Source organism: Canis aureus, chromosome 12, assembly GCF_053574225.1.
Source record: "Canis aureus isolate CA01 chromosome 12, VMU_Caureus_v.1.0, whole genome shotgun sequence".
Taxonomy (NCBI): Eukaryota; Metazoa; Chordata; class Mammalia; order Carnivora; family Canidae; genus Canis; species Canis aureus.
Genome location: NC_135622.1, coordinates 46,737,018 through 46,748,824, shown reverse-complemented (window position 1 = coordinate 46,748,824; position 11,807 = coordinate 46,737,018). Strand labels below are relative to the sequence as shown.

The 11,807-nt window shown below is 37.4% G+C and overlaps 1 protein-coding gene across 2 annotated transcripts in view; it reads right to left on the bottom strand.

Annotated features, from left to right (window-relative positions):
• Positions 1-685: 685 nt before the first annotated feature.
• Positions 686-11,807, bottom strand: part of ATAD2B (ATPase family AAA domain containing 2B) — a 156,985-nt gene continuing 145,863 nt past the window's right edge. For both annotated transcript variants that reach the window (XM_077843971.1, XM_077843970.1), the window contains exons 25-28: positions 9,577-10,260; positions 6,188-6,315; positions 5,730-5,858; positions 686-4,157 (exon numbers count right to left, since the gene is read on the bottom strand). In XM_077843971.1, the coding sequence (XP_077700097.1) occupies positions 4,116-4,157; positions 5,730-5,858; positions 6,188-6,315; positions 9,577-10,260 (983 nt within the window). In that variant the 3' untranslated portion in view covers positions 686-4,115. The remainder of the gene's footprint in view (positions 4,158-5,729; positions 5,859-6,187; positions 6,316-9,576; positions 10,261-11,807) is intronic.

Here is an 11,807-nt window from a genome sequence, read left to right as displayed (position 1 = left end):
GCAAAATCAAGAAAAAGTCTTACTCAAATTCAACCAGTTCCTTTTTGCTGTGATATCTAAAAAACAAAACATCAAAAAACAGAAAAACTAAGGACTTCTATTGAGTAAGATTATATACTAATCTCAGGACATGAAAAGGTATCTCATGGTAGACAGCAGAAACATGGGCAATCTAAAGCCAAGAACATTCCTTTCCCTTGAAGCAACAAGTCTCCCAAAATTCTGGTATGAAATCTTCTCCATATTTAAATTCTACATACTATTCAAAGTATGCTGGTAACTACCTGATCAAAGAGAAAAACGCTATAAAGTTAACCAAACTACCTGATTATCTACCGTAGCTCTTTAAAACAGAAAAATTTCAAAAGCCATCTATCTGCCTTTATAAAACACATTTAGAAAATCTTCAAGTGAAATTAAACTGTACTTCTGCAACAGAAAAACTTTTAGCTAAAAAATACCGAGAGCTACAACGAGATTTTGGCAGGTGCTTATTAATAAACATCAACATGCCAACGAAAGGAGTTAAGATGGCGGAGCAGTAGGGGTACCCTATGCTTGCCTCATCCCTCGAACACAGCTAGATAAATAAACATCAACATGCCCAAGCTGCACAGCAGGTGAGTTCGGCTTAGAACAGTAGTGCTGCATTTGCAGCCAACAGCAATCATCATCAGGCTAAAGACAGGGTTTTCTTGTCATCTTTATTCAAGTATTTCACAGCAGTTATATTACAAATTACAGTAAATGTTCAAAATTCCAGAATTCAAAAATTAAATAATTTACTTCAAACTAATGTAAAATGAAGTCAAATGCAAAACATCAATTTAACACAATTCTAAATTAAACTATAAACCCAAAATAGACCATGGTTGATGAAGTCTACTTAATCTACAAAGTAGACATACATGACTGAAACCAAAAAGGACTCCCAAAGTCTAAATAACTGAATGTACAAAATACAAAAGATGCAGGTACAAGTCCAAATTCAAGCTTACAATGTGATTACAAATAATAATTATAATAACAATGGCATTCAGCTACGGGACCTGACACTGAAGATACCTACTTAATAGCACCATAGCTGAACCAACTTAATCAAAAAAAGGGAAGATATTACCACCCCACTCCCTAAAAATAAAATCCAGTAAACCTACAAATACATTGGCATATGAGAAAAATCAAGTCATGAAAGGACGTAAAACAAAACAAAAAAAATTAATCACAGGTGAGATTCAAGCTCAAAAACACAATTAATTCCACGGCCATCAGTTTCAACCCTAGTGCGGTTTCATCATCTTCAAAAAGCTCCCATGGTCCCCACAGCTGAGCATTAACTATTGTTGGGCTGTGCTGTGATACATATTTTACTGATCTGAGAGCAAAGTTTTACACAGGAGCTATCATTTATAATGCTCACAATAGGAAATAAGAACAGAGGTCAATTTGTACATATTTTTGCCAATGCTATACAGCAAAAATTAAGAACTTACAGAAAGGTAAACAAAATTGAGTCCACTTGGATAATTTCACAAGCTGCTTTAAACTATAGAACCACCAGATATCTGTAAAGTAAGCAAAACTGGTATAGTGTGTGGTTTTTGGGGGGAGACAGGGGAAGGGGAGCAGAGGAGTTGATACAGTTTCAGCTAATTTTTCTCCCCTTGGCATTAGATTGGTTTTCTCTTTAAGACCTAATCTGTTCAAAGTGGCAGTTCCTATCATACTGAGGTTGCCTCGTATTTCTCCATCAATATCAAGGTTAAAATAAAAAAAACTTGATCTTTTGGAAGCATTTTAATGCTGAACATAAATAAATTTCCCTTGTCAAACCCACTGATGGCTAAAATCTTAATTAACTTGTACAAATTTAGTAACCTACTAAGAACATGTGCGTTTTTTTTTCCTTTCACAAGTGCTGCTGTTACTTGAACAGAATGCTTCTGAATTAGAGTAACTGGAATAAATATTTAAAAAAAAATAGTGCAGCAAGAACCTGAGACTTGCAAAAAACCCTTTTAGCAGAAACTTGCTACAAAAAATCTGCTACATCTTATTTCATCAAATCTTTAAATTCTGTAACAATTTCCATCAAAATACAAAATGCTAATGTATTAGACAGTAAAATAGTCTGAACTGGTATGATGGTAATAAATATGAAAGAAAGCATGAAAATCCTCCCAATAATCAAATTAGAGGTTTCAAATAACCTCCCCTTTAAAATGGTTCATCGTTAATCGCACTTGCCCACCTTAAAAATACAGTGTGTCTACATGGGTAGCATCTTGAGTTATATGACTAACTGAATATTATGAAAACTTCATAGACTAGGTATAAAGAAAAAAAGTGGCATTTAAAAAAATTTAAGCTATAATTAGAAGGCGCAAAATGTTAATGTAAATGCAAAGAAGCACTTAAGATTACTGCAGTAGCCTGTGGCTACGGTGTGCTTTCTGCACTGGCATCCGCACACAACAAACAGCCAACAGCCGGAGACAAGGAGACAAGTACCTTAGCTTCAGCATGTAAACGGTGGCAAAGTGATTACAGGACTCTGTAAGCACTATTAGAAACTAAAATACAAAAAGCTGAGGTAGCTCAGTATCTCTGCAGTAGTCCAAGACCATTTGCTCTATTTAAAACCCAAACTACATGTGTTGCATATATTGGAAAGACACACCTGCAGCTAACGGCTATAATGAATGAAGATATCAAGCCAACTTGTCAAAATTTTCTACTTTTTTTGTTTAAAAATTATCTGATAAAAAAATGTCACTGCATTCCCTTTGCCTCTTTGTAACTGCCTAGACTGTGTCCCCAAATTTGTAGAAAGTTTTTGTAAAACTAGTAACCCATAATTAATTTTAGGTAAGTACAATTCACAGAAATCACTCAACAAGATCCAAAATGGGTTCTAATCCAAATGAATAGTTGTGACGGTAAGCTTATGGTTAAGGGATTTAAACATTAATACTGTTATTCAAGGACCATACCAGAGCTCACCTGCACAATGCATTAAAAAAAATGAATTTTATGGAGCTTCTGACAAATTCCTCTTTTCTGTCCATTTGGCAAGTCCTGGCTTTAAAACAAAACAGGAACAACTTACTATACATGAAATCATTCTTCTCTGGGAACCCAAACATGAATTGCTATTAAATTGCCACTGAGAGAGGAAAAGAATGTTACCATCTATCTAGTTTCTGGTCATCATTGTCAGCAATACTGTAAAGTGTGTAAGTTTTTTTGGTGGGCTGTGTATTATTTGTTGTTGTTTTATTATGTGTTTCTTAAACAGAAACAGACCATAGGAAAACTTACCATTTTAGTACATCGTGCGGCTTAATGAGTGTCTTGATTGAGTTTTGAAAACAAGATAGGCATTTTATACCAAAACACTGGTTGTCTCTTAATGACAGAGTATCAAAACTTATTTTCAAGGTTGTGACCAAAAAGACATTCTAATTCATTTGCTACAAACAAGCCCATTCTTTTGTTTAGCCTTATCTTTCTCAAATGAATTAAAAGGCACATTAAAGGCAGTTCTAAAGAGCCTAATCTAATTTCATCCAGTTTCTTCAGTTTCCCACCAGAATATACTGTAGCCAACTCTAAAACAGGTTTCAGTCCATTACCCAGAGGAAAAAATAAAAACAAATATGCTAAAAGGAGTAGAAAGGAGGAAAAAGAAACCAAAACAAAACAAAACAGGTTGCCCACTGTTTAAACAACTCAACACAGTTAGAACTGCCCCATCCAGTTTCCTCGTGTTTGCTGGTCTGCTCCCTAAGAGAGAAGTCTCCAAAAGAGAGTGCACGAAAAGAGGAGCAGAAGTGAGAGCAGTTTCTGTAGCACCAAAATCTCCAATCTGTGGGGTTGTATTTTTTATTTGTGGAAAATACAACATGTTTCTGAAGTTCTGTTTGGTTCTTGTAGGCTGGTTGGTTTCAGGTACCTGAGACAATAGCACCAAATTCAACAGAGAGAAAGAATGAGTGAGAGAGCACTTTACACCAAGGCTCTGCACATAATTGGTGCAATTTGAAATTGAATGGCTCAGAAGACTGCTCTGTCAGGAGCAGATTGGAGAGGATAAACCACTCATCTTGAAAAGTTCACAGGAATGTCTCAAACATATGAACTGTTCTTTCCATCTCCTACAAGGGGAAAAAAAGTGCATATTATCTATTAAAGAAAAGACAAAAGTATTATGGGGAAATTCACTTTAACTTTTTAGAGAAAGAATTTTAGATACAAGTTAAACTTTAAGTATTTTCCTGATTATAATACCATAGCTACTCTGCAGGTTATCTGCCCTAGACACTTCCAAATGCCTATTTGATAGTTAGGCTAATGAGGATGATGCTAGTATCACTCAATGAGTACTTATTATGCCAGATATTGTACGAAGAAATCTGTATAGATAAATAATTTGTCAGCTAATAAACAACAAAGTCAGAATCTGAATACAGGTAGCCTCACTCCAGAGCCTGAGCCCTTCCTTTACTCATTTTCCAAAGCAAAATGAATGTATTCAGGATAATGAAACTTGTACCCAAAGTAAAATGTACCTGTTCCCACTGCTATTCACTTTAATCAGAGCTGGGGGAAAAAAAGGAGAAGGAAAAAAAAGCCAGAAAGAGTCACTGCCAACATCACAAGAAATGCCATTCACTGGTGATTTTGCTATAGATCCCTTCTTTCCCTAAACAAGGCCCCTAGATTACAAGGTTCCAAGACTCCCTTTGCTCCTCCACCTGCTTGCACTCACGGTCTTTGCTCTCTCTCAAATAAATAAATAAAATCTTTAAGAAAAGAAAGAGAATGGTTCACCTTGAAAGTGTCTAAGCAAAAGGACAACCACTCCTTCATGTGGCCATCTCCTAAACCTAGATCTGATGAATGAGATGACTTTTAAGTTCTCTTTAATCATTAATGGGATGGCAAACAGCTCTCACTTTCTAGGCCAACTCCCTTAACCAGCAGTGGCTGCCTACGAAGCAGCAGTAAAGACTTGAGGCCATCCCCACAATCAACCCGCCCAAATGATACGCTCAGTGATGTCACCAATAAGCAAGGGACAAGGGAATTGTGACATGCTAAGTTCCATTTTGATAAACAAAGAATCCCAGGGATCCCTGGGTGGCTCAGCGGTTTCGCGCCTGCCTTTGGCCCAGGGCGGATCCTGGAGTCCCAGGATCGAGTCCCGCGTAGGGCTCCCGGCATGGAGCCTGCTTCTCCCTCTGCCTGTGTGTCTGCCTCTTTCTCTCTCTATGTCTATCATAAATAAATAAAAATAAATCTTAAAAAAAAAAAAAAAAGAATCCCAGATTATTTCTGTCCTGAGACAAAATGGTAACAGAAAGGATTTACTCTGGGACACCTGGGTGGTTCAGCGGTTGAGTGTCTGCCTTCAGCTCAGGTGTGATCCTGGAGTCCTGCAATCAAGTCCCATATCAGGCTCCCTGCATGGAGTCTGCTTCTCTCTCTGCCTATGTCTCTGCCTCTCTCTCTCTCTCTCTCTGTCTCTCATGAATAAATACATAAAATCCTTAAAAAAAAATTTATTCTGCAAACTCTAAGTCTTAATGAGTCTTCTAATCTTAAATCTTCAAAATATTCCTCAGTTACTTGGTGAAAGATATAGACTAAAAAATGTTTCCCTCTTTTTTCTTTGGGACAAGTGAAAGCACATATTTGTTTATTCTAAGGATGAACTGAGCACTTACCTCTACAAGTTGTGATTTGTCATAATCTTTACGATGACGATAGATGCACTGACTAAGAAGAGAATATAATCTCTCAAGTTGATCAACTGCCAGATTGTTGCTTTTATCTACCAACAAATCAAGCAATTTCTAAGAAAAATTAGAAGAGAATAAAATGAAGTTTGGTTTCATTTTCACACTGAAACAGTTATATATAAATGGCCAGGCAACAGACACCATATGCTATGGTGTAACGGTGACACGTAATTTAGAAGATTCCAAGCCTTAGTTTATTACTGAGACCATTCTCTAAACCCCTCAGAACACACATAACTTTTTTTTTTTTTTTACTAGAAGCTCTAGAGTATATTCCTAATTTGAAGCAAGAGATTATCAAAACTAGCTTTATTCAACTGCCTACAAACATATTCAAATCTCTTTCCATTCATTTAAGACTGACTGGGAATAGCTAAGCTTACCTTCAATCTCTCATGATCAACTATAAGAGGTGGCACAGGCTCAGAGGGTTCTTCTGGAACCAGTTCCAGGCTTGTTGTTTTTGCCTGCTCTAAAATTAACTTACGATATTTCTTTACTTTAGAAGCACCTACAATTGAAAAAAAAAAAAAAAGTGCAGCAAGTAAAAGTTAAGAAAACTCAAGCTTGAACAACTATAAATTCTACCCACCATAAAAACTTTTTGGAATAAGGGTATATTCTTTAAATGATAATTTTTTAAAATAAGTAACCCAAATTGAAGAGAAATAAACCACAACCAAGAAAGCCAACCCATGCTAGAATGCCGTCTAATAAACACATCCACTTAAAGGAAGAGAAGAGCAATAGTCCCCTCTAAGTACTAACTTTTAAATGTCTTCACTTTCTTTATGATAGGCATCATTTTAAAATTTGGAGCTTTCAGAACTAGAAGAGGGGAAGCAACCTAGAAAAGCAGCTACTCAAACCAAGTGAGGCCAACCTGTCTACACATTTGCCTTGCAAGGTAAAAAATAGAATAAAGTAAACCCTTCCTCAACATTAACTGAAATTTTTCTCTTTTACACTGCCCACATTCCTATTAGAAATTGATCTGGCTTCTAACATTTTTTTCTTAAAAATACAAGTCCATTTAAAGTGTAATAGGGCTGAGTTGCCTGGGTGGCTCAGTGGTTGAGCACCTGCCTTTGGCTCAGGGTGTGATCCCCTGGTCCTGGGATGGAGTCCCACATCCGGCTCCCTGCATGGAGCCTGCTTCTCCCTCTGCCTGTGTCTCTGCCTCTGTGTCTCCCATGAATGAATAAATAAATAAAATCTTTTAAAACATAAATAAAGTGTAATAGAGCTAATGATCTTTCCTACCTCAGAGTGAGTTACTATAATATTTTCCTCTCAACATCAAACTGAGACCAACTACACTGGGAAAAAAAAACAAACAAACAACATATTTTGAGGTGGCTAACAATAATCTGACAGTACTAGGCACCCTGAGAGATTGAATGGGTAGATAGGCCATTGAGCCCTATGATCCCCTAGTCAGGAATACTCTAAGAGGAGGACAAGAAGGAAGGAACACAAACTCAAACTGTTCCAGAACTTTTTACAGGACCTGGCCCACATCAACAAATGCTAAGGAAAACCTTCCCCCTCCCTCCTGCGTTAGTCCTCTTATTCTCACATCTATAAACAATTCCCTCTCATCAATGCTTGCTATACAAATAATAAAAGAACCAAAATATTACCTTGGAAAACATACTTCCATGTAGCAAAGAAATTTTATCTTTCAGACAGCATCTAGAGTGAAAGCCTTTATTTATAGTTCAATTAACATAAGCTAAGTGTTTTGTTAAGACCTTAAGGATCCAGAGAACCTGGGTAGCTGCTGTGGTTGCGCATCTGCCTTTGGCTCGGGGTGTGACGCTGGGGTCCTGGGATCAAGCCCTGCATCAGGCTCCCCCTAGAGAGCCTGCTTCTCCCTCTGCCTATGTCTCTGCCTCTCTTTCTGTGTCTCTCATGAATAAATAAATAAAATCTTAAAAAAAAAAAAGACCTTACAGATACTCATTACCCTATCTATGGACATCCAGGAACCTGAGAACTTGCACTGTAATACTGCCCTGAGAGTTACAAGTAAAAAACTTCAGGTAAGGCTTTTATACAACAAATATCTTTAAAGTTTTTAGATAACCAATTGAATATAATATTAATTTAAATCTTTTCTGCAAAAAATTAAATAAATAAATAAATCTTTTCTGCAAGCACACTAAAATCTCGTAGTGAAGGAACATTTTTAAAAAGGACTCCTCAGCTTATATCCAAAGCCTCATCAGGAAGCTCTCTCCCCTTCTCTCCACTCTGTCCCAGTCATTACTTAACCCAACTTTAATACATGTTTAAAGTTCTGCCTGTATGATGAATATAAATGAATACCAAAATAAATACTGCTCTTTCAACTACCTTCTATTATTAAATATTGAAGTAAAAGAAAAATTCTCAACAGGTAGCATTTAAGAATAATACACAAATATCTCTCTTTATCCATTAGGAGAATTCTAAGACTTTGAATAGTATCTTCCTACTTTCTAATTCTGCTAGAGGGCTCAAAACCTGGCAGCAAAAAAAAAACTTCTCCCACATAGCCCAAATCCCAGGCTAAAGGTATATATATTCCACACAACTGAGAAAACATGACAGAATTTCAAAATATTCTAGTGTAGGAAGAGTACCTGTTCAGTATGAAAATGTATATTCGAAGAGTAGATCTCTAACTCACCCCATCTCACAACGGGCTAAAGAATGATAAACAAAGCAGGGCTAGAAACTCCCAGGCCCCCTTTTCTTTCTTTCTTTTTTTTTTTTTTTTAAAGATTTATCCATTTATGATAGACATGGAGAGAGAGAGAGAGAGAGAGAGAGAGAGAGAGGCAGAGACACAGGCAGAGGGAGAAGCAGGCTCCATGCCGGGAGCCCGAAGTGGGACTCAATCCCGGGACTCCAGGATCACGCCCCGGGCCAAAGGCAGGCGCCAAATCGCTGAGCCACCCAGGGATCCCCCAGGCCCTCTTTTCTGCTTCTTCTTAAAAGAATCATATAGACCCTAGGAAGGCAGGGGCTTGCAGAGTGCTCTGAGTCTATGAGAACAAAGTAGATCTAACACTGTGGGTTCTTGCTGCTTCCTATACCACTGGCTTTACAAAGCAGTGGAGCCTCTTAGACTCAACATCCCGTAGATTCAACTAACAATGAATGCCTGGAATGAATATAGCTCAGTATGTGCCAGGTACAAGAAGAGGTGATTAATATACATGACTTATTTAATCCCCACAGTGACAACACTCTGAAGTTTAATTTAGAAGATGGAAAAACAAGGTTGGAGAGCATAAGTAACCAGCTCAAAGTCACATGATTGTAATGAACAGGAGTGGTAATTTAATGCGAGCGTACATGAGCACAGCATACCACACTGCTCAGTATCCAAATCTTCTCAGTCCAGCCTACTCCACCCCAGTAATTCTTATTAGAATTCCATCTTCTTAATATCTGTGGGTTTACTCAGCCTTTAGCCATAAATCCATTAGGATAGGAATAATAATCAGGTGGGAGGCAAAAAAAATAAGCAGTCAGGAAAGCAACTCACATACACACACACACAAAAAGGAAAGCAACTCATTCTGGACCATAACACTCTGAAATTTCTAGCAAAATTTACTAGGCATGTGTATATATACCTTCCTAGGGGAAAAAGATCAAAACTTTAACAGATTCTCAGAGGGGTATAACTTGCTTACTGACTGGGGACCAAACAAAATATGCAACTGGTGAACTCCAGACTCTCAAATTTCAGAAGATTTTTAAAAAATATTTGCTCTACCTTCTTTATCCAGTTCTGCATCTTTAACCTCCACTTCAGGGCTGGATTCTACCTTCTCATTACTGCTACATTCCAGGGCCTCTAGTTTCTCAGGATCATCTCCAGGATGTTCATTCAAAGTTTCTGGTTTTTCTTTTGACTGGTCCTCTGGGACAACCTTTTGTTCAGAACTACATTTGTCTCCACTACCACAGAAAGAAACTACTTCAGCTTTGCCATTTTGACACTCCAGAACTGGTATTCCTTCGAAACTGTCAGTGGAGGCCTCACCATTTAGACAGCTTCCTTTGAGGAAAGGCTCTTTCCTAGATGTCTGTTCTGGATTTAGAGAACCGCTGCTATTGACAAGCAGAGACTCATTTGAACTTTCCTCTTCAGTAGATGCAAAGTTCTCCTTTGTGCCTGCTCCATTGTCAAGCCTCTGCCCCTGGTCCATGTCCATGATGTCACACGATGATTCGTCATTGGTCATAGAGAGGTCTCCGGTCTCTTCTCCATTTTCTTCATGGCAGTCAGTGCTTACCTCAAACTCTCCATTCTCTAGCAACTTCCTGTCCTCCGTATGGTTCTCATAGTCTGCAAATTTGGTGTCTTCTTCATCTTTTTTTAAATTATTGACTTTCCTTTTCTTAATAATTCCTTTACCCCACTGTGATCGCCGCCTTGATTTTCTCCGAACTCGAACTATTTTAGAGAGAAGGAAAAGAGGTATGTAGATATGTAGAAACAGATACATACAGAGAAATAAAACAGAGTGCAAAACTTGTTTTACAAATGTTCGCTATTTAAGACTCAAAAGAAAGCAAACCCACACCAATGTAATACACAAGAATTACTTAGCTCCTGACATCTATGCTGACTAATCCTCACAACCTATGAGCAGAATGAATAAGAAGTCAGGGATGAATTCTGAAGAATGAACTTTTTTAAAAATTTGAGTTTGAGTTTATCCAGCATTAATTTTTTTTTCTATTATCCTTGATTCTGTTCTACAGCTATTCCGAATTCCTAACATCCAGGGGCCAAGCATATAATATGTACATTTACGGAGTAACTGACCACATTCCCAGGCTACCTAGAAAACTGGAGGCCATAGCCCTGGATTTCCACCAGGAAAATGAGTGCTTTGCCAACAAAATCATCCAAAAGCTCCTACACAATGAAAGAAAGTGAATATATGATCCAGTATACCAAGACAGAACAGTTACTGGTGTCCCACAAAGAACTATCCACTGTCTCTCCTTACAGAAGAAGGAATCACTCCCATTAAGTACAGTAGTGGAGAGAAACCCTTTGAAGCTTATTGACAATGGTTTGACAACTGGTTAGCCTCTTCTATTATAAATGGTTCACCAAGTAGGATCAATTGGTTTCACAGCTGTTATTTGAAAATATGTAAAAAGAGGGGGACACTGGGTGGCTCAGTTAGTCAAGTGTCTGTCTCCTCCTGATTTCAGCTCAGGTCATGATCTCAGGGTCCTGAGATCAAGGCCAGCATCGGGCTCTGAGCTCAGCAGAGAGTCTACTTGTCCCTCTCCCTCTGTTCTTCCCTCTGCTCACATGCTCTCTTTCTCAAATAAATAAACAAAATATTTTGAAAAAAGAAGAAGAAAATGTGGTAAAAAAGCCCTCTGCTATCAAGGCAGCAACATTAACAAAATGTTGAAAATAAATATTCGGTCAGTGATGTGAAAAGGAAGACCTACAGAAGTTGTAAAGACTATATTTAACTTTAGATGCCAGAAACTGTCATGAGCTTTAGGAGTACTTCCAGTAACAAAGAGTCCAGGAATCTTTAATTCCACATATATGTGGGGTTTTTTTTCACATATATGTGTTTATATGTTTTCATCCTTTCATCTTTAATCTTTACTGAGTCTCTGTAAAGACACCAAGGTATTCACAAGGAATTGACAAATATTGTTAAAAATATTACTTTTCTTTCTTACCTAAGAATAAATCTACTAAAGGTTTCTGAAATCATTTCCCAAATTCAAGTTAGTCATTTGGTTCAAAATATATTTTGCCTTCAAAATCGTATCATTAGAATCATCTATCCATTCCTTTTCCCCCTAATTTCTGTTTTCATAACTTATACTTACAGGGTAATTAAAGAAGAACATTCAGCATTAGTTTACTGTTAAAACCTGTATATAAGCAAAAGTGACGGGCATTTGTAAGCATTCCATTAGCTATATGAAAAACTAATCCAGTTCACATTAAAAATGAAA